The 26,925-nt window shown below is 39.6% G+C and overlaps 1 protein-coding gene across 8 annotated transcripts in view; it reads left to right on the top strand.

The window, feature by feature from the left end:
- The window catches only part of NBEA (neurobeachin), a 581,951-nt gene that overhangs the window by 294,476 nt on the left and 260,550 nt on the right, over window positions 1-26,925 (top strand). For all 8 annotated transcript variants that reach the window (XM_060234688.1, XM_060234693.1, XM_060234692.1 and 5 more), the window contains one exon: window positions 7,504-7,628. In XM_060234688.1, coding sequence (XP_060090671.1) covers window positions 7,504-7,628 — 125 coding nt within the window. The remainder of the gene's footprint in view (window positions 1-7,503; window positions 7,629-26,925) is intronic.

Here is a 26,925-nt window from a genome sequence, read left to right as displayed (position 1 = left end):
ATTTTCTTCCTTTAGCATATTTAGAATTGAAGGGACCTTATTGGGAGCATATAATTTTTCATTGGCTAATATTTAATTTGTACTAGCCAGGGACAGCAATATGCCAAACTCTGCTAAGGAGCAAGTCTAATTTTCTAAAAAATATAGATAGGTGTAATGCATGTCTGTTACACAGATTCTTGGGAGTAGGGGAGAGGTGGGAGAATTTGTTAAATCATATAAAATTTTATTTTAGAAGAATTTCATTCACACAATTTTTCACATCAGACTGAAGATAGAGATACGATCTAGTAGGCTTTAATACAGCAGGAGAAGACATTGGGCTATTGCATAACATTTAATGTAAACTGGTACCTATGCTCATAAATGCCTATGCTTGTGCAGTTTATCAACTGTGAAAATGGGGTGAACATATTCAACTGCCTGGGTATATACACTGACTTCCATAGTTTCTAAAAGTTATATATTGTACCCTACTGCATGTAGAAACTACCAGTGCATATCACTACTTTCAATTTCCTAAAGTTGTATGCAGGGCTTTTTTTGTAGCAGGAACTCCTTTGCATATTAGGCTACACCCCACCTTATGTAGCCAGTCCTCCAAGAGCTTACACTAGGCCCTGTAAGAAGAGCTCTGTAAGCTCCTGCAGGATTGGCTACATCAGGCGGGTGTAGTCTAATATGCAAAGGAGTTCCTGCTACAAAAATCTCTGATTGTATGATATGAAACTGGTAAAAGTTGGAGTGACAAGAAGCCTCTGTAAGAGTATAAAAGCAAGGCTAAGCAAAATTTAATTGCAGAAAGTATAACTGAAAGTACCAGATAATAAACAAAAGTTTCATCTTTTGAATGCCTTTTGAGATGGCATCCAATTTTTTTTACTTTTATACTAGTTCCCCTCCCCAAGCCCTACTAAGCATTTATTCTATAAAATGTATACCCCTCCTTTTTGCTCTCATAAAGGCCACTAAGGCAGCTAACACATTTTTTTATATATATACACACACACGTAACAAAATCACATCTTAAAAACCACTGAAACCAATAAAATACATCAGTAAAACAATTAAAATGAGAGCTAAAATAAAAACAAAGAAAATTAAAAACAACAGGTAAAATGTTGGGCTGAAAGAGGGATAATTACACCCAATGAAACAAAGGAGAGTTCACCCACTGGTTGAAAATAGCAAGAGAGCTGAGTCTTCCTAGAGGAATGCTTCCAGAGTTTTGGTGCCATGACTGGGTTGCCACACACCTAATCTCAGAAAGCGAGGTTATTTGAAGCAGGTTTTGGAAGATGATACAGTGGTTGGATAGGTTTGTAAGTGAGTAAGCACTCTTTCAAGTATGTGGGTCCCAAACCATTTGAAGTTTCTGAATATTTTTAAAGGTGGCTCTACACAGAGCACATAACAGTAATCTAATCTAAATATAACCAGGGCATGTACCATAGTGGTCAGATCTTTTCTGCCCATCTTTTCTGCAGCTAGCTAACCAGTTGAAGTTGGTAAATGGCAACACTGGCCACAGCTGCCACCTGCTTATCCAGCAGTAAGTCAGGATCCAAGAATACTATCAGAATATGGACCTGTTTCTTCTAGTGGAGAGCATCCTAGGGATGCCAGGAGGCCTCCCTTTCATTGTCCACCTGGCACCTCAGGCACCAGTGGAAGGAACTGGAGGGAGAATGGAATGCACACAGGTCTTGTGCCAGCACGCTTTCATTGCTTTTAGTGAAAACTGACAGTTACTTAGGGGATGCTCTAGCATGAAGAGAGTGACATAGGGGATGCTCTAGCATAAGGCCACTAGACCCTGCCCCCTGATTCCTCCTGGGAATTGCCAGCTGTAGTCTGGCAACCATCCAGAACACCTTAAATTCTGATACAGTTCACTCCAAAACTGTATACAAACACTGGTTCAGAATATACAGAACAAGAAAAAAAGCTGTGAAAAGCTTATTTGTTTCATTATACCTAATCTCAGACAAAGCTGTGAAGAATTAGACAGGTATTTAATAGAGTATTAGAAGCTGGTGCTATCCAGCTGCATGTTCTTGTATATTGGGTTACCAATACACCAAATAAATCCTTGTTCTGTAAGGGTCTTCTGTACTGTATTATATATTTGTTACTCCTGAGACAAGCAACTCTGGTTTCTATAATCCTTTGTTCCAAGCTCTCACACACATGGTTCCTGTGGTGTCTGGAAGCTCAGATTTCATGGGGTTGCAGAAACTTTAAACAAGGGCATTACTAACCATTTTTCTTCTTTCTCCACATCAGAGATTCCCAGAAATAGAAGGCAATTGGCTGGGGGCTTTACTGTTCTAAGCTGCTTCTGGAAAAGTGAAGATAAACACTAACAGGCTACCTTCAGTCCCCAAAAGAAATATGTCTCATTGAAGTTAAAAGGAAGTTTGTGCTTAAAAGAAAAATCTGAATGATAGAGAAGTTGGACATGGGAGTGGGGAATCATCAGAGCAGCCTTAGTAACTTAAGGAACAGTCATATGCAGGACCAAGTCTGGCTTGGAAAATATCTGGAGATATGGGGGAAGCGCCAAGGAGCGGGGTTTGAGAAGGGAGCTCAGCAGATATGTAGTGCCATGCCCTGTGATGTCACATCCAGGTCAAAGGTCAACCCCCACAACTCTCTGAGGTTCCTTAGTTCTACCACAGTTCAAATTTTAAATATACATTATCTGACTTTTATTACTTCTCTTGCCTTTTTGCCCCAGTTTACATCACTTGTAGGCTTGTGCATGTGTTAAGAACATAAGAGAAGCCATGTTGGATCAGGCCAATGGCCTATCCAGTCCAACACTCTGTGTCACACAGTGGCCAAAAAAACCCAGGTGCCATCAGGAGGTCTATCAGTGGGGCCAGGACACTAGCACCCCTCCCAGTGTGGTCCCCCAAGCATCACGAATACAGAGCATCAGTTGCCCCAGACAAAGAGTTCCAACAATAATGTTCTGAATGTCATACCGATTTGGGTCTAAATATTTCTGCCAGTAAAACCGGTTGCTATCCATTTATGTTATACTCAGACTATTTATTTAATTTAATTTATGGTCAGCCTTTCTTGCTGAGATTATGTAAATCAACAGGATTAATTATCTAATAAGCAGTGTAATAGAACTGGGATTGCAGAATTCTTAAACAAAGCCTAAGAATTCCTAAACCAAAACTAAACATGACATGCTAATATATCAGTAGATGATATTACATAAGTAGAAGTACAATACACTGAGAACAAGCAAGGTAATGCATACAGCAACAGATCACATGTTGTACGCAGTAGTTAAATCCACAGACCCATTTCTTTCATTGAACCATTGCATCATAAAATAGCATAAATTATATTTAAAAATGTTTTCCTGAACAATTCTGTTTACATAGTTTGTGGAATGCCAGAAGTATGACCACCTTCCTGACCTCCTCAGGGCATTCCGCAAGGTAGGGGCCACTACATAGAACAGTCACATATGGCCATTATTGACCTTGCCCATTTTGCCCATTTGCAGGGTGGGACCTGCAGAAGGCACTGCCCAAATGAGCAAAGTGTCATGGTGGATCACAATTGGAGAGTAGGGTCATAGTATGTGAGTCCAAGTCCATGAAGGGCTTTCTATATGATGGCCTGTACTTTGTATTGAGATCATTTTTAAAAAAATCTCTTAAAATTTCATTTACACTATTGCCTTTCTCCTCAGCTAGGGATTCCAAGTGACTTACATTGTTCTCTTATCTATTTTGTCCTCACAACAACGCTGTGAGGTAGGTTGGACTGAGTGTGTGTGTGACGGGCCCATGGTCAGTGGGTAAGCTTCCACAGCAGAGTTGGGATTTGAACTGTGTATCCTAGATCCTTGTCCAACTCTCTAACCACTACACCATGCTGGCTTCCCTTCAAGGTTGCCCCCCCCCCAGTAATAAGGATAAAAATCCACTCTGTAGGACCTACAGGGCACTGATCAACAACAGTTCCATCCCTCTCTAGATGCCTACCCAGCTTTTAGTGGCTTACAGGCAATAATCGTTTTCTCCTAAAAGTGATGGTATATCTTAGGATAACCAGAAGTCTTATATCAACAACCAACTTTATGGTTTCAGTTTTTTTGCACTGTGAAACTGCCATCTCCTCCAGGGGAACTGATCTCTGTAGTCTGGAGATCAGTTGTTATACTGATGTTGGTAACCCTATTCACACCTTGTCTTTCTCTGCCAGTGGCTCCTATAATTATGAATGTAGGTTAGCAGTCCTTCTCCTTTTAAAACTTACTTTTAAAAATGCTTATAGAATAGAAGAGCAGGTTCAGTCTGTTCTTTTTTTAATTAAAATCAATATTTGGAGCCATGGGTTTTTTTTTCTTAGCTAATGACATGATTTCTTGTATTGAGAAGATGATTGGGTGCTTAATGTATAGGGTGCTTAAATTATTGAGGAAATGTTCTGTGCCTTTAGCATGTGCTGGATTGAGGCAGACCTCCCCTGGGAAATGAATTCTGGAACTAAGATGCTGCTGTAGGAAAAGTCCTTTCTGTTGCAGCTACCTGCTGTATTTCAGATAATTGGGGGCATACAGATATGAGGCTCTGGTAACACTGTTAAGTGCTTGGGCAAGTCTTATGTGAGAAGGAGATCCTTGAGATAGTAGTGATGTTAAGTATTTGAACAAGTCTTATGTGATAAGGTGATCCTTGAGATGTAGAGTCCTCAACTGTTTAGGGCTTCCAGAATGTAACCTGCATCTTGAATTGAGCTTGAAACTAATTGCCAATCAGTGTAGATTGCACAAAAGGGGAGTAATATGCTCCTGGCAGCTTATTCCTACCAGAAGTCTGGTAGGAATAAGCTGGACCAGCTGTAATTTCTGACCAATCTTCAAAGGATGCACCACATAGATTGTGTTACAGTAGTAGTTCAATCTCAATGCCTTTATATATGTAGTAGTCCAGTCTCAGGGCCTGTATTCACAGACAAATTCTTCCTGCCAGGGAAGTGTCCTAGCTGGTAAACCAGCTGAAGGTGTCTAAAGGCATCTTGTCCACAACTACCATCCATGAGCATCCCCATGCTGCAAACTTGGGAAAGTGTAGTCCCATCCAACAAAGCTGGAACACCAGTCCCAGCATCTGTACTGTTTCCAACTCAAAGGACTCCCATATTGTCGGGGGGGGGGAGTGGTATTAATAAAAAATTGTGTTGCATTGATTTTTGTTTTTTTTTTTATTATTCACAAATGTAAAAGTAATTGATAATCATGGAACCCTATCAGTGCTGTAATTTAAGGCAGACTGTACTAAACAGAAGAATACTGTCCAGGTATATTTTATTAGAAGATAATCTGTCTGAAATTATTGAATCCTATGTGTTTGGTGATTGGAAGAGGACTAGATGAGTGGAACCAAAAAGGACAGCTGGGATCGTATTTTCCACACCTCCATTTTAAAAAGTTGTTTGCTGGGCACGATCTGTCCCCTTGGGTTAAACACAGTGTTCTTTAAGAACAAAACAATCTGCTGATATCCTGCCACTCAGCTGCTGGGATACAGTCATGCTGAAAGTGCTTGAAAAGGCACTTCTAAACCGTCTTTACCTCTGACCCTCTGATGGCCATTCATCTGGGATTGAGGGAGGGACCAAAATTGTGACATAGGTTTCCCAGCTCTTTGTTTCTCTTGTAATGATAGGAGGAAGTCACATTTTTAGCAGAGAATTACAGATGAGAGGGGTGCTTTATCTTTTGCCCACCCATTGATTTTCTGTTATATTACCCCTAGCAATAAATCCCAAGCCTGATCTAGGCTCTAAAATGAGAAATGAGACAGGATAGAAAAGAAAACAGCCTGGGGGAAAGTTGTTGTGCATAGAGAAGATTAGGCATCTCTCCCACACACCATCCTTCTCCTGCAAATACTTTCCCCCTGACACCCCATGTTCCCATTATCTCACCAAACACAGATCTGGAACTTTGTTTTGCCAAAATAACATCTAGTTCTGCCTGGAAGAAAAGAATGAACTAAATTCCTAGGTGGATCGTTCCTGAATCCAATACATGGAAGACCAAAAAAAAATGTCCTTCCAGTGCATCAGTCATCTTCCCTACCCTTCACATGTTTTTCTCTAGATGGTAATTTTTGAAGGTTTAGTACTGCCAAGGAGTGTTACGAGCTAATCAAACCCCACTAAATCAGCAAGTGTGTTATGTACCATACTATATCCTAGAAAACTTCATCTCTTCTTGGAACACTGACATACTAGAGCAGGCTTACAAAGCACAATCTTTTCCAGATTATCCATCATCATAATATTGTAGATAAAGTTATTATTTGTGGTGGTAGTGTTGTATTGTTAGTGCTGAGATTCTCAGTAAGCCCACATTTAGTAACAAAATTCAGTTTAATGTCAAATGAATGCATGCATTTGCATTTTCAGTACGATATGGATTAACAACAACTTCTGAATCATTCTGTGAAACTTTAATATTGGTTCTGAATGCAGAAAAGGCAATGTAACATGAAGATGACCATGGTTAATGGCTTGTTTTAGCTGGGAGCTATAAAATCATCCAAGGGCTCTGTTGGTGTTGGAATAATAATTTACCTAGACAATTACCACATGGTGGAATTTTTTGCAGCTCTAATTCAGTGTTATTAATAATGAATAAAATTGCAATTTTCTCAGGTTGCTGGGGGCAATGGGGAATTATTTCAATGAATATTTCAGCACATTATTTTAATCATAGTTCCACAAAATTCAAGTGGGCAATATTTTATACTTTTAAGTTTAGGCTGCTAAGGGACCATAGTCATTAAATTGCAAACTATTTGCTCTTAGGTCCATTCTATGATTTACAGTCCTTTTTAAAAACACTGTAAAAGAAAGCAAGCTGTGTCATTAATACTTGTAATTTGATGCTGCGTTTGTTAATGGGCTCTCTCTGATTAATGTTTAGTGGTAAAGAGAGCATTTTGAGACAGGGAAGCTGAATCTTTAAATGCTTGACTGCAACTAAGGAAGCATTAAAATGGCACACATTTTCATAGTATAAATGTTTGTTCTGTTTTCCTTGTATTAACTCAAACAAACGAATGCCTTATGCTATCACTCTGTAATCATTCTGTAATGAAACACACAAGCTGCATTCAGATATAACAATAAACCAAAGGTTGATTTTACAAGAATGAGACTTAAATGGCTTGAGTTTGTGTTCTCCCGTTATCTAACCCCTCATTTTTGATTCAGAAATAGAAATTTTCCATGTTCCCAGCAAACAATGCCTTGTAAATTTGTCAACACTGGAGCAAATTGTAGACTGGCCTGTTGGAAAGGTGGAAGTTTTCAGTTCCATATGAGCGGAGAAAGTGGGAGCATGCAAGCTTGAGAAATTTCTGTAATGATGAACCGTGGTTTGTGATGGTTCTGAATGCAGCCAATGACTCCATGTGCCAGTGTGAAAGACGCTAATCTTTGTGGGATTTTTCCCTCCCTTAGCCAACTACATGACTTCTGGCGCTTAGATTATTGGGAAGATGATCTACGCCGAAGGAGGCGGTTTGTTCGCAATGCTTTTGGCTCCACCCACTCAGATGCCTTGCTGAAAGCTGCTGTGGAATATGGTCAGTACTTATGTATGCTCACTGTCTAAAGGGGGGAGTGTATTTGTATTATACTGATGGAATCATCACATTTTTTTTCCTTCTTGTATGTCAGTGCTTTCTTGGCCTTACAACATAGACACGAGCTCAGATCTTGTGATGCACTTAGTGTTAGAGATCTGAAACTTCCCCAGGGCTACTGATTTCTGACAAGGAGTTGGCATTATAGAAAAACAAGGGTTGTAGACACTGCATTCAAATAAAGGAAAGATTGTGGGTACAGTGGCAATCAACTCAGCTATGAAAGAGCAACTTTTGTGGCTGCAGTATCCCAAAAATAATTTTCTGTGAAGGTTACTATAAAGGGAGCTTCCTGTTAGGCACTATATCAGTAATGGTAAGCATAGCAAGGGAGTTGAACTGGAGAGTGGTTATTCTGGAAGAAGTGGAATAGAATGAACAGATTAAAAATAACTCCATAGGCTGTATTGTTTATTTCTGTTTGCGTGTTCATATTTGGAACAATCGCATTGGTGAAGTATGTTTGCTGAAGAAGAGACCATTTTCTAGTCCTAGGAAGAAGAAAATGTCAGAGACAGATAATGTCAGAGACAGGGTAAGTTTATCCTGTATCGGCCAGTTAAATACCTTTTGGTTAATGGCACTGATGTGAGCTCTAAGCATTTTATTCTCTATAATGTAGTATTTATAGAATGATGCACATTTTCCCACCTGTGTTTTGGAGTAGCACTCCATGAGATTAGTGGTTCTTTGCAGATGTTTCTGAATCCAGTGTTGCAATTCATTTTGTTTACTTAATTAGATGTCTTTAGGTAGAACCTGTGAATACCAGTGAAGCTTTTGCTGTAACACTGATGAAGTTAATGAAACATACCCTTTTAAGGATTTTGTTGATATTATATTTATCTACAGTGCTTGAAGTGAGTGCTCTTTACAGAATGGCAGCTTCAGGCAGGTTCTTGCTCCTAGGAGCTTTCATACCAATTTCCCACTCACCTTATGCCGCCCTCATGTTCCTCTTCTCAGCAGGGCTTCCTTCTGATATCACACTATCTGTCCCGGGGCTGCAAGTAACATTTTTTTTTTCGTGCAGCAAACAGAAACCTCTAAAAACCAGTTTCTGTTTGCCAAATGCGAAAATGCCGATGTTACTTGCAGCCCCGGGGCAGATAGTGTGAAATTGGAAGGAAACCCTGCTGAGAAGAGGAACATGAGAGCAGTGTAAAGTGAGTGGGAAATCAGTCTCAGTCTCTAAGCAAGGGCAGAAGTAGTAGGGATGATGGAGAAGGCAGTGCTGCACCATAGTGTGCTTACTGAGTACCAGGTGCCCTAAAACAGAGAAGAGAGTCCTGTTCTTGTGGAATTTAAAAAAAAAACTGAAAATGTAAGATGGACCTTTTTCTAGCATAATGAGGTAACTTTTATTTGCTGATTATTATATTTAAATACAAAAGAAAAGTGCAATGGATGCCTGTAGGGGGAAATGTAGATTGCGTTATCATTGGTTATATTTGAAATCACAGCAGAATGAAGTTACCATTTAACATATGAAAGCATTCGGCATCAAAATTAATGACAACATTCTGAAGGCATTTTAAATAGCTTGTACCAAGATTAAACCCCACAAATTTTACCTTTTTTCAAGGCTTGTGCTTATGGGTTTTAATATTAAAACTTTTTAGTTGACCCTACTCTGTAGGAAAACATCCTTAACACCAATGTTATTTTTATGCCTCTTGGTGATACTAATGAGTTGAATAATTTATGAGGTTGTCATGTAAAAAGGATTTGGTGCAGTTTGATGTATTTTCAGCCTCTGGTGCTGGAATGTGATTAATAAAGAGCTAGAGGCACAGATTCCCCCCCTCTCCCGCAGCTTAACTTTCATTAGGAATTTTTCATCACTGTTGTTTTGATTTTTTTAACATATCACACTAGCAAAATAACAAAATTATTTCTAATTTTAAAAATGAAAATTGGGAGCAATCCAATGACTTTTGTCTGAAAGGTTCTTAGTAATTCATTGATCTGAAATATCTTCTAAGTGAAAAATGGTGGAGAAAGTTACATGCTATAAAGGCTTTGAAAATCTTATCTCCAGTTTTAGTATCACAAATGCTACTCTACATATCTATATAATAGTGGGGAATGCCTTAGCAGTTTTTGTTATCTGCATTGACTGTCAGTTATCATTTAGGTTGTCTGTGCATAAACATTTTAGCAAAGGAATGTTTAGTCAAAGCCTAAGTCAGCAAGCTCCTCTGTGTCTACGATCAAAGGCATCAGCTTAAATAGGTCTGATCAGGCATTGCAGACGAGGGCAGGCAGCTTCAGCCGAGCAAAAAACACAGAGCAAAGATGACAAAATTAATCAGTCATTTCTTTGGTAATAAATAATAAGATATGCTGAGGTCTGCAGATGAGAGAATTTCTAGGTTCCTTGGAGATATGCCTGCTTAACACCTGATTTATCTAAGCTCGCCCAGCTATCGAGCTATGACCTTGATGCAGAAAAGAGCACTCTATAACTAATCTAGACTTAAATCAGTATTGATAGTGAATACACGTATACAGTAACAATATGATGTTCACCATTATCAAGTAACAGGAAAGTCTTGGAGAGTGGGGATATGTCTGTGGCTTTTGCACTTGATTCCAAGGAGGAGTATCAGATGCCAGCTAATGATCTGAAATACAAAAATTGTTTTGAAGGTTATTCCGATGATTTGACAGCCTGCATGATACAAAGCATAAAAGTATTTTGATTGCTCTGTTTTAAAATAGGGATATAATGTATACAGCAAACAGACAGAATTCTGATCCATGAAGGGAGCTGTTTATATAACTTAGTATATGGAACACCACAATTCTGTGCAGTTATCCATAAGGCTGAGCTGAAGATATGAGTGACTGAATATATCAGGACTTGTACTTGAGCAGAAAATTTCATGGGAGAGGGGCAGCTACAACAAACTTATCTGTGGCTTGTACAGGCATACAGGTTGGGATTGCCAGGTCTGTGTTGAAAAATACTTAGAGACTTTGGGGGTGGATCGAAGAGAGGGTGGGGTTTGGGAAGAGGAAGGGCATCAGCATGATACAGTGCCATAGAGTCTACCCTTCAGAGCAGCCATTTTATCCGGGGGAGCTGATCTCTGCTAGCTGGAGATCAGTTATAAAAGCAGGAGATCTCGACGCCCCACCTGGAGACTAGCAACTCTAGTACAGGCATTCTATGATGATCTCAGCAGTCACAATTGAATATGAGTGCATAGACAGTGTGAGGTAGTTATCAGAGTGTCAGATGAAGACTAGGGAGACAAATGTTCAGATCCCCACCCTACTAGATAGATCACTGGGTGACCTTGGCGCACTCTGTCTAATAGGATTGTTGTGAGGAGATCATGTTAGCTACCCTGAGTTTCTTGGACGAAGAGCATGGAAAAATAATCATATATATATACATATACATATATATATATAAATTTCTCTGTGATGGTGGCCAAATGGAGCTCTCCCATTTGCTTATAGGTGCATTCCATACACTCAACAAATAATTGGCCCGTCATGCATCAGTCACCACCTCTGAATTCCCATCGACTGACTCCCCTATCCTCTACCTACTGCAGGCCCAGGAACACTGAACAAACTGCCAAAACAGAGTTACCTCAGAGACAGACACATCTCTGACACTTCTCTTTGTACTCTTCATCAACCCACCTCAGAAAGGGCTGCTGCTGTACTGTAGCCTCAGAGGCCATGGTGGCCACATCTTTCCTGTCCCTCCCTATTGGGAAAGCTATTAGCCAGAGGCTGTTGCTAGGCAACCTGTGTTGCCCTCAGCTGAATATAATGCCATAGACTCCACACTTCAAAGCAATTATTTTCTCCAGGGGGAGAGAGATTTTTTGGTCTGGAGTTCAGTTGTGATCCCAGGAGATCTTCACGCTGCACCTGGAGGTTGGCTACCCTAGATCTGGCAGCACCCTGTAGGTGACTTGATGCCACCTGGCTGGCATGACTTAACTAGACCTGGCTGCTTGCTCCTGTTCAGCAGCAGCCTCCCCCCCCCATGACAGCCAGTGTGACTTAGCATTTGCCAACTCCAGGTTGGGAAATTCCTGGAAATTTAAGGGGTGGAGCCTAGAGAAGGTAGGGTTTGAGGAAGGGTAGGCCCTCAAACAGGTACAATGCCAAAGACTCCACCCTCCAAATCAGCCATTTCTTCCTGGGGGACCACTGTTGCCAATCTCCAGGTGAGGGCTGGAGATCAGTCAGCATTACCACTGCTCTCCAGTTGGCAGAGATCAGCTCCCCTTGAGGTGGGAGGGGAGTGAATGCCTTCACTTGGGTGGGTGGGAAGACACCAAGGATGGGGGGGGCACTCACCCAGAGCCTCTTTCTAGAGCCCATTGTATTTTTTGTCACAATGGGCCATATTCATAGTAAATAAATAAGTGGCCCTGGCCAGTTATACTGCCGTGGTATGCCAGAAATACTCTTGTACCTGACAAACTTCAGATGTGATTACACATACAGCTTTCCAGAACATCTAGTACAAGGCATTTCATACAGTAACAGACAATTGAATGGGACTAAGATAGCTAGTTTGTGTGAAAAGTCTGAACATTGGAGCATAAGGAGTATTTTGTTCTGTTACATGGATTTGTTGGGGAGAGATGATAATTATCAGCTTCAAGTTCAGTCCTTGTTCATTTGACCAGCAGATTTAGTTCCTCAGTTGTTAAATGCCATAAATTCATACCATCTAATGGGCAAGACCAGATTGTGACATGACCATTTTATTTGTTTGAGAACCAGTGTGATGTAGTGGTTAAGGGTGTTGGACTACTATCTGGGAGACCTTCACTCATGCCATGGAAGTCTGTTGTGTGACCTTGGCCACTCTCAGCCTAGCCTACCTCACTAGGTGGTTGTGAGGACAAAATGAAGGAGAGGAGAACACTGTAAACTGCTTTGTGTCCCTTTGGGGGATAAAGGCGGCGTACAAATTAAATAAATAAATAATACACAAATTTATTGATTGATTTAGTTCATTTGACATTATTTCTCTTTATTATTTTTTTATAAGCTTCCTCGGGCAGTTTCCTAGAGAGGCATAAATAAATTAATAAGCTCTATTAATTTAAGAGGTCCTATATGATAAAAAAAACACATGACTGGTGACTTAAGCTGAAGGTCACACTTTTTTCTTATTTCGAAGTATTACATATTATATGACTAAGGGGGACTACCTTTACTTTTTAATCTGTTGTTTAGCCCACCCACAATTCTAGCTCTATCAACATTCAAAATATAGGGATGCTCAGGCATCTGCTGGTTCAGCTCAGATGATTGTTAGGTAGGCAGGTTGGGCTTAGGGTCGTCAGGTCTAACACAGAAAATATCTGGAGATTTGGGGCTAGAGCCTGGAGACTTTCCCATTCCCTAAAATAAATAAATAAATAAAAATACAGCAGTGCAGTCCTTCTGAATACAATCTTCATTTCATCATCCTCTTTTTGCCTTCAAATTATTTCCCAGAAGCTGCACTTCCGCTAAAAGAAAATGGACACACACATACTCACAAAGCTGCCAAAATAAACATAGTTTGCAAGTACACACTTTTGTAATCTCAGTGGGGCAATTTACTGTTCCTGAAAGTAAACATCTGCTGTATTTCAACCAACTTCTTCAGACTAACAGGAAAAGGAGAGGAGAGGCACCTAGGGGGTTGAGTTTTCCTCCATCCCATAATCAGGTTCTAGTTAACTCTTTACTGTCCATTTTGCTATACACACTACTTCTGAAACAAATGCAAAAGAAACAGAGGAACTGTGCTCACTTCCTTTCTCACACACTTTACACACTCACCAGGAAGAGCCACGTGACTCATGCAGCCCATGCAGCTTTTCTCCTGCTGAGATTTAAAGGCACATACACAGTCCAAAACACAAGCAGTTTGCAGTCTTCTTTTAAGCCTGCACAGATTTAAAGACATGTTGTGGCCATTGAGGTGGGGCACCTGGTTTGTTTGTTTGTTTGTTTGGGGCACTGTGTGACAGAGTGTTGAACTGGATGGGCCACTGGCCTGATCCAACATGGCTTCTCTTATGTTCTTATAGAAGCTGGCTGGTGGCTGGGAGGAACCTATAAAACTGGGGGATCCCCCCCCACAAGCCTAGTTGGGCTGCTTGTGAGCAGTTTGAGCCCGTTTACTGAGTTAGTTGCTACTCATAGACAGTGTACATTAATCCCAATACATATACTTATTGGCATTGCATCATTATGTTCCACCCCAAGTTGCATCAATGAAGACTGAACATAAACAGTTACTCATATATAAATAACATTTGGTATTTGTATCTATCTGATCAATATTAATAGCTGTCAGATTCTGGATCTGTAGCATTTTGTACTTATGTGTCTTGATACATCCCCTTGGCAATAATAGTTTTTCACCCCATCAGTCTCATTTAATTACCTGACCCAACTATCCATGACCCTGGTAGGAAATGTATTTCACCTACTTGGTAAGCACAAAAGTGGTTCGGGGGTAGTAAAAAATGAAACTCCACCACCACAACTATCGCACCACAGCAAAGCTGTTTGACATGCTGCTTGAGTCAGATGGCTGTGAGGCAAGGAGATCTAAGATTCAGCCTCACAAGTGATTGCAGCTGTCACAAACTGCATGTTCACCTGTCAAATATGTTCTCCTCTAAGTTCTCAGCATCTTTAGAAATAATATGTTCTCTTTTGTTAATTCCTTTGCACACAAGGATTCCAAATACAGACAGAAAATCTGTTCTTGGATTAAGATTTCTTTTTGGTACTCATACTTTTACAGTCTTCTAATTTGGAATTGGGGAAAAATAGAAATGTTTACACAGGAACATTAAGATGAGTAATGTTTACACAAGAACATTAAGATGAAGAAAATTGAGTGTTTGAGTAACACGTGCCTAAGTATTCCCATCTGTACTTATGGTACTACATAGTTTCTTGCTAGTTAATAATGCCTTTTTGGTCCAAAGAAATAATTAGTTTCAAGTTTCATTTTTATATTACAATGTAGCACATGTGCTAAGGGGAAAAAGATCATGAAGATCATTCTTTGTTCATTTTAACATCTATGTAAGCACAAGATGACACTATTCTATAAGTTTGAAGAAGTGACATCTGCTTCATGAACAGAGATTATGTTGATAGTGAATCAGATATTATAGTGGCGAGTTCTTTAAAAATGTGTATTCAGTTGTAAAGGGCTTCCAGATGTCATCAATTGACTGTTCTTCAGTATAAATGTGATGTTCTCAGAGGAAGCAATGTAAGACACGCATGTAAACTATTCTGCTTTACTTAAATAGCATTATTTCTCCCATTTTCATTTTTTGTTACATATAATCCAATTATTGACCGTTTTCATTTTAAACCTAAATATATGCTTGGAAATTATTTAAAATCACTGATGCATGATCAACTTTTTGTATGATAAATGCACATATGTTATTCCATTTGCCATGCATAACTTGAATGTCTGCTTGAAGTCTGTGCTTCTCTTTATGATATTTAGAAATTGTGCCTGAAAGGATGAGATTAAAACTGAATCCATTAGAGAGACGTAACAAAGCTGGGATATTCTTGTGCCATGAATGGATTAAATATGCTAGGTGGATACAACCATACTGCAAGGAGCCTTCCACCAGCTTGTGATTTTTCCTCCCAAAGAAAGTGACTCCTTAGGCTGGAGGAAGGCTTCAAACTTTGCACAGTGGACTGGAGGATAAGGGATAGGATCCACCCCACTGACAGCTGTTAGTAGTTAATGATAAACATTAATTTGCAGCCTGCCTGTTTTTCTGGATTCTGATGGGCCCAGCATCAAAACAGGGCTTTCTTGATAAATTACCAACCAAGGAGAGCTTCTGGAGAGCCCACTCCCAATTGCAGCTTCTGCCAATGAGGCTGTGAGTCTTGCTCCCTTGTCCTGCCCCCCTTCTCAGCTTCACCAGTGAGGCTGTGAGTCTTCCTGCCTCCTCGGCTTTCCCTTTTGCTTCCTGCACAAAGAGTTGCTCCCGTGTGCTCTGAAGCATGTGAAAGTCCATTTCAAGCTTTAGCCCACTAGTTCATGCCACCTGTTGTTTCCTCTCATCATCAGCACATAAAGAAGAAGAGAAGAAGAAATTGTATATTACCCTGACTTTCACTCAGTGTCTCAGAGCAGCTTACAATCTCCTTTCCCTTCCCCTCTCCACAACAGACACCCTGAGGTAGGTGGGGCTGAGAGAGCTTTTTTGAGAACTGCTCTTTAGAAAGCAGCTTTTTCAATAATTGTGACTGACCCAAGGTCACTCAGCAGGTGCATGTGGAGGAGTGAAGAATCAAAGCCACTTCTCCCAAAGCCATTTCTCTGCAGACTTAACCAAACTGGCTCTGAGGTAGGAGCTTTTTTGGCTTTGTTTTTGCAGGGAGTAGAAGTGGGTTCAAAGGTGGGCAGTGGCAGCAATCTCTGCATTTTGCCTATTGCAAGCGGACTTGTGACCATTTTACAGTATGCGCAGGCAGCCATACAGCTGTTTCAGCCCTTGAAAATGCTGGTGGGGGAAGAGCTCTTCACCAGAATTCCACAGTGGTTTGTGACATCATGGCATTTTAAAATCACTATAAAATGGTGATGATGAATTGGTGCTGGCCACAATTTCAAGAAAGATAGATTTGATTTACAGCAAAAGCCAACATCTTAAACAAAAGGGATAACTATACATATCCATAAGAACTATCTGTAAAACATGATAAAAGTATTATAACATTATTAAAATTGAAAACTATACAGAAATGGCCATTAAAACAAATGTACTCCGGCATTTAAGTTACTAGTAATTTTCTTGTCCTAAAGACGAACCAACCAAATTTAGCTATTTTAAGAGTAACTGCAGGATATTTGTCCTCCAGGAGTTCTTTAAGTTGGCATATTTTTTGACTGCTAGTAGGGAAAGTAATCATGGAAGGCAGGAGGGATTCCCTATGCTTACTGTACACCTTACAATCAAGACATGAACTAATGAGTCTAAGCCATCATTACAGCAAGGGCATATATGAGCTTCATAGGGGATTTTCATGTATCTGCAGAAGGGAGGACGTCCCACCTCATAAGGGAGAATATTCTTCTGTATTCATGGTTTTCTAGGTGAAACAAATATGGCATGGGAGATAACTTATGAAACAGCTCTATAAAGGTGCACCATTTTTGTTAGTTATTTAAGTCAGTTTGTCTGGCCATATGTAATATCCTTTGTGCCATCATCACTCTTGCCTTATCGTATGCCAGGCTGCTAAGGTATTGACTTGAGAGGCTGTAAAAGGGAGCTGGCCACAATTTTGCCTTCTCTTTTAGCTCTGGGCTCAGCAAGTGGGTAGGGGAATCACTGTCTGTCTGTAGGGGAGGATCCCCCACACACTTCCCACCTGTGTGAAACGAAAAAGCCACCAAAGGCAGGTTATAGCAGCAGAGGATGTATGTGTGTTCATATGCTTGCTAGGGTTCCCAACTCCGTGTTGGAAAATTCCTGGAGATTTGAGGGATGGAGCTTGGGGAAGGTGGATGAAGGAACATTAATTGGGTATAATGACACAGAGTCTATCCTCTGAAGTTGCCATTTCCTCTAGGAGAACTCATTTCTGTAGTCTGGATATCAGTTGTAATTCTGGGAGATCTTCAGGCCCGACATGGAGGTTGGCAACCCTAGAGCCTACATGCTTGTATCCTTGAGTCTTCCTTTAGCAAGTGACAAGGTAACAAGACATAATCAAGAAAGCAAAATTTCATATGATATCTCTTTCAGAAAGTAAGCAGAATGGAAAAGAGGGTATTAAAAGGGGGAAAGGTAGAACCAAAGAGAAGGAGCCAATTAGAAGTGGTGTGGCTAGAGGAGAAAGGAGCCTTACTAAAGGGAAAAGGGGGCCTGGTTATAGTTTTTTGCCCAGGATCCACAAAAATCTGTAACCAGCCCTGGATTGTGCATTGCATTTTGATAAACAGGTTGCTGTGGTTTCTAAAATCAGATTTCTGCCATTACATGTTTGCTTGAGTTGTCACCACTAGGGATGGGCACGAACCTCATCACGAACTTAAATTCATCACTAAAATTGCCTGGTTTGTGGTTCATGAGCCAAGGATCATGTGTTCAAATGTGCAGCGAACCTCCCATGAGGTTCCATGGAGGTTTGTGCAGTTTGTGTTGATGTTCATGTGGCAGACATGCTGGGGCCTATCAATTATTCATCAAAGCAAAAGGGAGGATGGATTTCTGCAGCCCTTTTGCAGCCCCAGAAACACCAATAGTGGCCTCCAAAGTTTGACAAGCAGTGCTGGCTGCCCACAAGAGAGCTCCCATCCTCCTCTATGGGAGCAGAATGGATATCTACCCCTAGCTCACACACAGCAGTTTTTACTTTGCAGCAGGCAGTTAGACAAAGAGAGACTTAGAGGCAGAGAGGAAGAACTAGAGCTTATTCCTCAGTAGGGGAACAGAATGGTTGGGCTTACTCAGGACTCTGAGGCAGCTGTCCTCAAGCTAAGAGGGGCTCAGCCACTGTGTTCCATGGCTGAGGACCACATTCCCCCTCAGTGGGATTTTTGAACCCTCACTTTCTTCCTACCTCCTTTGGACCTTCAGATCATCTGAGCACGCTCCCCCCGCCCCTTGGCTTAGTAGCATAAACTGCCTTTTCTGTGCTTTCCCTCATCTTGGTTCTCCAACTTTCCACCCACCCCCCACTCCTGAGCTAGACTTCCTGTTAGATCCCCCTTTTGCACTTTGGACCCTAGGATACTCAACTTCTGTGCCTCTAGGCACACCCCCCCCCCGGTCGGACTTAACATCATCAGCTGTCCTTTCTGTGCTTGCCAATTGTCTCAGTTTTCCAACCCCCTTTTGCACTTTGGACCCTAGGATACTCAACTTCTGTGCCTCTAGGCACCCCCCCCCGGTCGGACTTAACATCATCAGCTGTCCTTTCTGTGCTTGCCAATTGTCTCAGTTTTCCAACTCTCCACCTCTCCTCCTGCGCTAGGCCTCCTGTTAGATCCCCCCTTTTGCACATTTGGACCCTAGGAATCACAACACCTATGCCTCTGGGCAACCCCCTTGCTGGGCTTAACATCATCAGTTGCCCTCACTATGGCTGCCCTTCATCTTGATTTGTCTACTCTCTACACCCCCTGCACTAGATCTCCTGTTGTGTCCCACCCATTTGTGCTTTGGACCCTAGGATCCTCCAAGAGGAAGTAAGCAGGTGACTGCATGCCAGGCCCAAGGATAAAGATTGCCCATCTGCAGCAACAGTGTCTGTGATAAAGCGGCAGGCAGTGCTTCCCCTCAAGCTAATCCTGACGAAATTTGGAGGCAGGTAGAGGGGAATCCCATGGAGATCTGAGAGTTAGATGCCTCCAGCTTGCAGGGGGTTCATTCAACACACTCCTCCTGAACCTGTGGCTGTGATTTCCCAAGAGACCATTTCCCTGGGACACTCTAAATCCAATCCTCATCAAAGTTGGAGGACAGGTAGAGGGGCATCCTGGGCAGTCCTCTGTGAATGCTGTGCGTCTAGTGTGCAGAGGGCCCGTGACACACTCCTGAACCTGCAGCTGTGATTTCCCCAGAGAGCTGTAACTCAACCCTCTAAACCCAATGCTCACCAAACTTGGAGGACAGGTAGAGAAGAATCAGCTGGAGACTCACTGCAAGTTTGGCATCTCTAACCCACAAGGGGACCTTCTACTGCACCACAAACCTTATGAAATGAACTGATTCAGTAAATGGGAAGGTTCATGAAGATTCATGGTTCATGGTTTGTGAAATGCTGCAGCCTGTCTTCTGTGGGGATAATAATTAATAATTATCATATGACAGTGTGTGTATTATAGCCAAGAGATCCTAAGGTTGTCTGACAGTCTTAAGTTCAAGCTCTTTTTGTATTATGCACAACTAGGTGGTGAGCTGGACTTATTTTGTGGGGGCCAAGAGAGCTCTGAGACAACAGTGACTGATCCAAGATTACCCAGCTGACTTCATGTGGAGTGCGGAATTGAACCTGGTTCTTCAGATTAGAGTCCACCACTTTTAACCACTATACCATGCTGGCTTTCTTCTGTGGGGAAATGGAAGCACGCGCAGGTTTTGCTTGAACAACTTACATTGTCTACAACAGGGGTGGCAAACGGACAGCTCTCCAGATATTTTTTTGCCTACACTCCCATCAGCCTCAGCCAGCATGGCCAATGGCTGGGGCTGATGGGAGTTGTGGGCAAAAAACATCTGGACAGCTACTGTTGGCCACCCCTGGTCTACAAGCATACCCCCAGGCTAAATTTAACTCAGCAACCTTCTGGTTCCCTTTTTCATTTCTTTAAATGAAGCTGCAGAGGAGAAATTCCTCAGGTAACAGAGTATGCAGGAGAGTGTATAAGAAAAACATATTTGGGGTAGTTGTCAGCAATCAAGATCAGTGCTGGACTCTGATATTGTTCTTCTTGTTATAATCAGGAACTATTATGGAAGAATTTCGACTTAACATTTGCATGTAATCTTAAAGCATGCTTATCATCTATTTCAAAATCATTACCCTTTGAAAACAATGATTATATTATTTGCACGTGTCATGTATAATGACATTTCAAATTCTGTTACATGATAGGATATTTTTTTAAAAAATTAACACTATTTTCCTACCTGAACTATTTAATAACTAATTTGTTTGTTAAATTTAATACATTTGCTTTTTTATAAAAAAGATAAATAATAATAAATAAAGCATAGTTTTTTTACGAACAAATATTTAGAATTTAGTATTTCAGTGGTGAGAAGTACTGTGAAAATCAAATTGTGAAAACACATTGCATGGCTTTGAAAGTCACTATACTCTATTAGCAAAGCTGTCAATATAAAAAGTGCATTCCATTTCCACCTCTTGCTCTAATAACCTTTCCTGTGTTACTCACAGGCAGTTCACATAATCAGAGTATATTGTCAGCTTACTGGAGTTGGGGAAGCATGAAATGAAAATCACGTTAATATTGATCCAATTCTCTTTCTTGCAAGTGTCCTTGGTGTCCTTTTCTACTGAGCAGTAACTATTATTTTTATTTAAGGAAATAATTCAATTACACCTATTCTTGGCAAACTGTATTCAAACATAATTGTTATTAATATAATTTTCAGTTTGCCATTATTTTCTCATTTTCAGTATTTTGTAATAAAAAGACATTAGAAGTGATTGCTGAAAGCGATAGCCATCTTATTTACTATGTGCTGTACAACAAATGTTTGTGACTTAAGATATGATGTTAACTAGTGAAAGATAGGTACAATATGGGTCAAATTATCTGAATGCCCTACTCATGAGATTTTCATTGACAAATGCAGCTTACGAGGTCAGATGTCATTACTGTTTGACCATTACAGTTTTGAATTTTTAAGTACCTCACCTGTGCAAATGAAGCTAATAATTTATTCTAATCAAGAAATTTATTTAGGGTAACCACAGTATGGCATCTTCCTTAGTCTGAGAATAGGCTTTAGATTATATTATCTTTAGAAAAAGTGAACAGAAATATTTATTGTATTTTTAAAGCACTCAATGGTACCATTGTTCAGTTTTTGTTATGCAGCATCCCATCTAATTATATATAAATAAGATATAGCATAAATTCTGTTTATTTTCTAGATATCCCCCCCCCCCCTTGTTTAGGACTATTTTTCAAACCCCTTTAGCAGTTTCTAAAGATGCAGCATTCCAGTGAGGGAAAGTATTTATTGATCTTTGATATAATGAATGCTGTGTGAATCTGAATATTTTCAGAATCATGATTTTTAAGAAAACCTATGGCTTTCTGATGGGAGGAATCCCCAGCAGCTTCAGAAAACTGCTCTCATACTCCTTTTGGCTTTGCTGTTAGGGCTTCAGAATTAAAACAATAGAATCAGAAAGAAATTTCATTTGGTTGACTTGGGGGTAGTCTACAAATTACAGAACTCTATTTTTAATAGAGCCACTAAAGTTTGATTGGTTTTGTGTAGCTTTCCTCTCTATGTTATCCTTTATAATAACTAAAGCTATGTCATTCATACTGGACAGTGATCAGCTTCCTAAAGGAAAAGGGGTTACGACTTTTTGATTGTGTTTGTTTTTATTATTGTATCCAGCCATGTAGCAATAGAGCTTTCAGGTTGTATGACATGAGTACCTAGTTTATAAGACCATTACTTTGTTTATGTTGAAAGCTGTTGACTGGTAAGTAAATCATTTGGAGATGAAGTCGTGGAGTGGGGTGCCATGCTTTGCCTAAGTGTGTTTTAACTTTTTTGATGGACAAATACATTCTATATCCAGGGCTTTTTTGGAGCAGGAATGCACAGGAACACAGTTCTGGCTGGCTTGGCATCAGGGGTTCATGGCCTAATATGCAAATATGTTCCTACTGGGATTTTTCTACAAAAAAGCCCTGTGTAAAATGATGGTGATATCAGGGGGTGTGACCTAATATGCAAATGTGTTCTTGTTGGGCCTTTTCTCCAAAAAAAAGTCCTGCCTATATAAATGTTCTGGCTTTATTTCAGAATTTAATAGGATGATGAGGAAAGTGGAGAGAAAAATATTCTGTCCTAGGCAGTGTGCTTTCTCAGTGCATCCACTGTATTAGAGAACAGAGACTTAAGAACATAAGAGAAGCCATGTTGGATCAGGCCAACGGCCCATCCAGTCCAACACTCTGTGTCACACAGTGGCAAAAAAATTTATATATATACACACACTGTGGCTAATAGCCACTGATGGACCTGTGCTCCATATTTTTATCTAAACCCCTCTTGAAGGTGGCTATAATAAGAACATAGGAGAAGCCATGGGACTTAACTCATTGGTATCTTGAAAGAAGATCTAAGGTCCAATCACACTGAATTCAGTCTGGCATATATTTATGGAGACATCTGATGATTTCATTATTCTGTAGAATAAGGAGGACTCTAAATAGATTAGAAAGCACATTGTTTAGAAGATCAATAGTCAGGAGCCCATTGTGTTCCTGTGGATCTGTTTGATTTAGAAAAGGTGGTATGAATTTGTAAAAATAAAAAATTAACTCAAGAGCACACTAAAACACTTGCTTCACAACTATATTATTGATCACATGACTTGTATGTAATTATGTACTTTTTACTGATTTTCTAGAATAAGTAATTTTACATTTAACTTAATACTAGATATTTTCAGTAGAAACATTATTAATAGTGCCTTCCAAAGCAGTTGCACCCTTCAATTAACTTATAAGGGGATACTTTTGATTAGAATGGTAGTGTAATTCTGTATGGAGAAAAATATATCAAATATATAACTTTTTCTCGCTGTTATTTTCATACCGTATAATGAGATGTTTCTTAAGAATTAAGTCATTAGAATAATTAACAATAAAACTAAAATAGAGCTTTGCTGTAAAGTAACACAGGAACTTTACTTATACATCATATAAGTGTCTAAGAAATTAGAACTTCATAAAAACATCTTTATTTTCTAAAAGATAGTTTAAAATTAAATACAGCATTTTATTGTGAAGCAGACAGACTTTAGTTATGTCAAAACACTCTTTTAGGAGCCACATAAAGCTGTAAAAGACGGTGTATGAAAAGGCATTCTTTAAGAAAAGAAATCACCATCCCATGAAGCTGATTTCCAGATGTTTGGAAACATTAGAATTTCCTGTCAGTACATTTAGGTAACACTAAAATGAGTTAACTTTCCATTCTGCCAGCCCTCTTCAAAGATGAAAGAGAACTCTCTGCATAAATTGCCTTATCTATAATTCACTGAAGTAAGCTGTGGAATGAACTCTGTAAGAAGCAGGACTCTCCCTTGGCTTATATCATGGCTTCTAAGCAAACTTTGGTTTTATTTCCACTCTTTAAAATGAAATTAGTGACCTTAAAAGTAGGATGGATGTTAAGGAACATTGAATAGTTCTGAGTTAGCTTGTAGTGCATGTTTGTTTTGTTTGTTTCTGTTCCTCCTACTCTTCAGTAGTATACCCATATCTAAAAGCAGCCGTACTATGAAGACACATTTATTCAAATAGCCTTGAACTGAATCCTTGTTAACCATAGACCCAGCAGGTTATCTTTGAAGCTTAGCTTGCATACCTAGTACCAGCTGTGACCTGAAGAATCCAAATGAGAATTTACAAGTTTAAATGAAATTTGAGAAGGAAATGTGGATATTATCGTAATAAATTTTGACATGCCAAATGCTATTTTCAGATGTCTCTGTTCTTATATTTTATTATTCATGCTGTTTCATTGTGCTTTATGTATAGAAAGAATGTAGTGTATACAACAGTGATGCTTTTTATGTCATTAAATCATTGGACCAGTTCTTTTGATTACACACAGATCTGGTTTAATGCATGTCTGTACCTTGGTCAGTATGTATTTAAAATACTCTGCCTTCTACCTCCAGGTACAACAATGGATAAAAATAGCCAAAGTGACATCCTAACACATCCTAATCTAAGATGCAGTATCATGGGGAGCACACTAAACTTCCCAACTCACTTCCATATGTATAACCAGTAGGCCATTCATTGAGTAAAATCTTGTGTGTGTGGGCAAAGAAACCTGAACTGTTTTTTCCCTATTCCTTTAGAAACAAAATAGACAATGTTTAGAAGATAGACTAGTATATTCTAGTTGGTATATGGAAAGATCAAAGGTTACATTTATCTTTTGTTTTTAAACAGGGGATATTAATTGTAATATTACTCCAATCCTCCTTTTATTTGCTTTTATTGAAATTATTTATAGACCACCTTTCCTGTCAAAGCTCAAAGCTGTTTACATAAGAATATATAGAAAGCATACATGAGAAGACAAAACCTACTGACAAAAAATCCTTATCAGTCAATATCTACAACCATAGTAAATCTATACAATCAGTGGGAAATTACATCTGGAATTACATGTCTTAAAAGGCCCATTAAAAGAAAGCACAGAGACTGCAGATTTCCCCTCATTTGGCTATCGGTTCTACAGAACTATCATTACCAAGGATGTCCTGAAGTAGGCTGCTGCTAGTTTAAGTTCTCTGTGAGAAGAAATACAGATCAGAAGTTGCTGAGAAAATCAAGCACAAATGTTAGAATATGTTTTTTGTTGTTTTCTACAGTGTATACTTTATGCTAGGGTTGGGTAAAGGATGTTTTTTGAATATATTTAGTGGTTTATCTAAATTATCCTAAAAATAATATTTGGGGGGGAGGGGTGGTTCATGTTGGATTGAAGACAGATTTCAATGTGCAGCAACTTTTTTGGGGGGGGGGAGTTGTGAACTAGTCCCATAGCTTTCCCTGGCATTACATCAGAGAAAGTGATTTGTGAATCCCATCCAGTTCAGATTTCAGACAGGAAGCTGCCGTGTCCTTACATAAGGTCCTGAACACAGGTATATAGGCCAGAGTTTTAAGGCTAGAATAAAAGATAAGGAACCTACATCTGCAAACACTTAAAGGTACCAAACATAAAGTAAAAATCAATTGCAGTGAATTGTTTTTTTTCCTTTTTTTTTTTTTTTGCTTATGAATATCAGAGGATCTATCTTCCAAAAAGCACTTAGGCAACTGAATAACTTTTATCTCTGATTAATGACTTGGCCTGTGACCTGAAAGAAACATCCACCAAAAGACTGGCATCAACCATAATTCAGCACAAGGCACCCAAGTCATAGAGTAATGTACATATTGGCTATTATGTATATTTAAAGTTTAATAGTTAAATGTTGCAGTAAGTTTTTGGATAGGATGTTGACATCTGCATCCTAAACACTTTACAAAGGAGTACGTCTCCTTAAGTGGAATGTTCATGTTATATATTAGACTGGAGGTATAAACTGAGTAGAATTCTTTAAAATTAAATTTTAGTGTCACAGAGAGGGATTTTAAGTTTATTTTCCTTTTAATACTAATGCTTTATATTCAGTTTAGTTAAGTCATATAAGCTACCCCTTGGCTGTAGTAGTAAAAGATGGTTTCATTTATTATATAAATGTATGATAACCCATATTAGCAACTGTGAAAGCAGAATGGTACATTCCAGCAGGTTAGCCATGTTAATCTATAGCTGAAAAACACAGTGTTGTGATATGTTAAAGACTAAAGGTATCTCAACACTAAATTCCATTTTAAAAGTTTCATGTACATAAAACCCTTTATGTATTCTCCCAAAGTAGTTTTTATAAAATGAGTTCTGAAAAAGTAGTTTAATCGTTCAAAATGGAAGTGGTACAGAAGAACTAAACAAATATCTCCACTGTGTGTACACTGAGATTCCCATTTACATGTTACCAGGGCTTTTTTTGTATCAGGAACTCCTTTGCATATTAGGCCACACACCCCTGATGTAGCCAATCCTCCAAGAGCTTACAGGGCTCTTAGTACAGGGCCTACTGTAAGCTCCAGGAGGATTGGCTATATTGGTGTGTGGCCTAATATGCAAGAGTTCCTGCTACAAAAAAACAAGCCCTGCATGTTACAAAGTCCTCATGTTTGTTGGGGAATAACACAAGGACTTTGTATCATAAATGCAGTGGGAGTTTTGTCTGTGTCTCCCAGATGTATGCTGTTTCCTTCCTGTTTGTGACCACAGCATTCTTTAGCTGCCCCACTCCATGATGTTTTCACATCTACATACCATCCCATGGAGCTGATACTGGCTTCCATCGGTAATATAATTTTTATAACAGAGCCGATAGTAGTTCTTTGGTGGTTTACAGATCCGAAAGCAGACTAGGTCATGAGGCTAAAGCTGCTTCTCCTTGTGTCCTGTGGTGGCAAACAGAGAAGAGCCAGTGTGCATCTGGGAGGCAAAAAAACCTCTCATTGCAAGTGGAATGCAAAACGTACAAAACTCTCTCTGCACATCTGATTAAAAAATCCTCATGTTGATCCCCAGCAAAATACCAGGACTTTATAATGTGCAGGTGGAGCCTCACTTCTGTGTACATGGGATATTTAGGGCCTTTACTACACATCAGGTTTTCCGCCAGGTAAGAGTTTCATGTCCTCAAGGATTCTTTTGTGGTTGTGTTTCTCAGTTATCTGCACCAAGGTCACATATTGGCATGCTTTTGAAGTGGATGGTGCTTTCAAAAGCAAGTTTAAAAAAAATGGGATGGGTAATGTTCAAAGTCAAAGCCAAAAATCTCATTGGGTAAGTGCCTAAAATATCCCAGCTCACATAATATAGTATGTAGT

This window comes from Heteronotia binoei, chromosome 3 (assembly GCF_032191835.1).
Source record: "Heteronotia binoei isolate CCM8104 ecotype False Entrance Well chromosome 3, APGP_CSIRO_Hbin_v1, whole genome shotgun sequence".
Taxonomy (NCBI): domain Eukaryota; kingdom Metazoa; phylum Chordata; class Lepidosauria; order Squamata; family Gekkonidae; genus Heteronotia; species Heteronotia binoei.
Note: the sequence above shows the minus strand (reverse complement) of the source record. Positions and strands in the feature narration are given on the sequence as shown.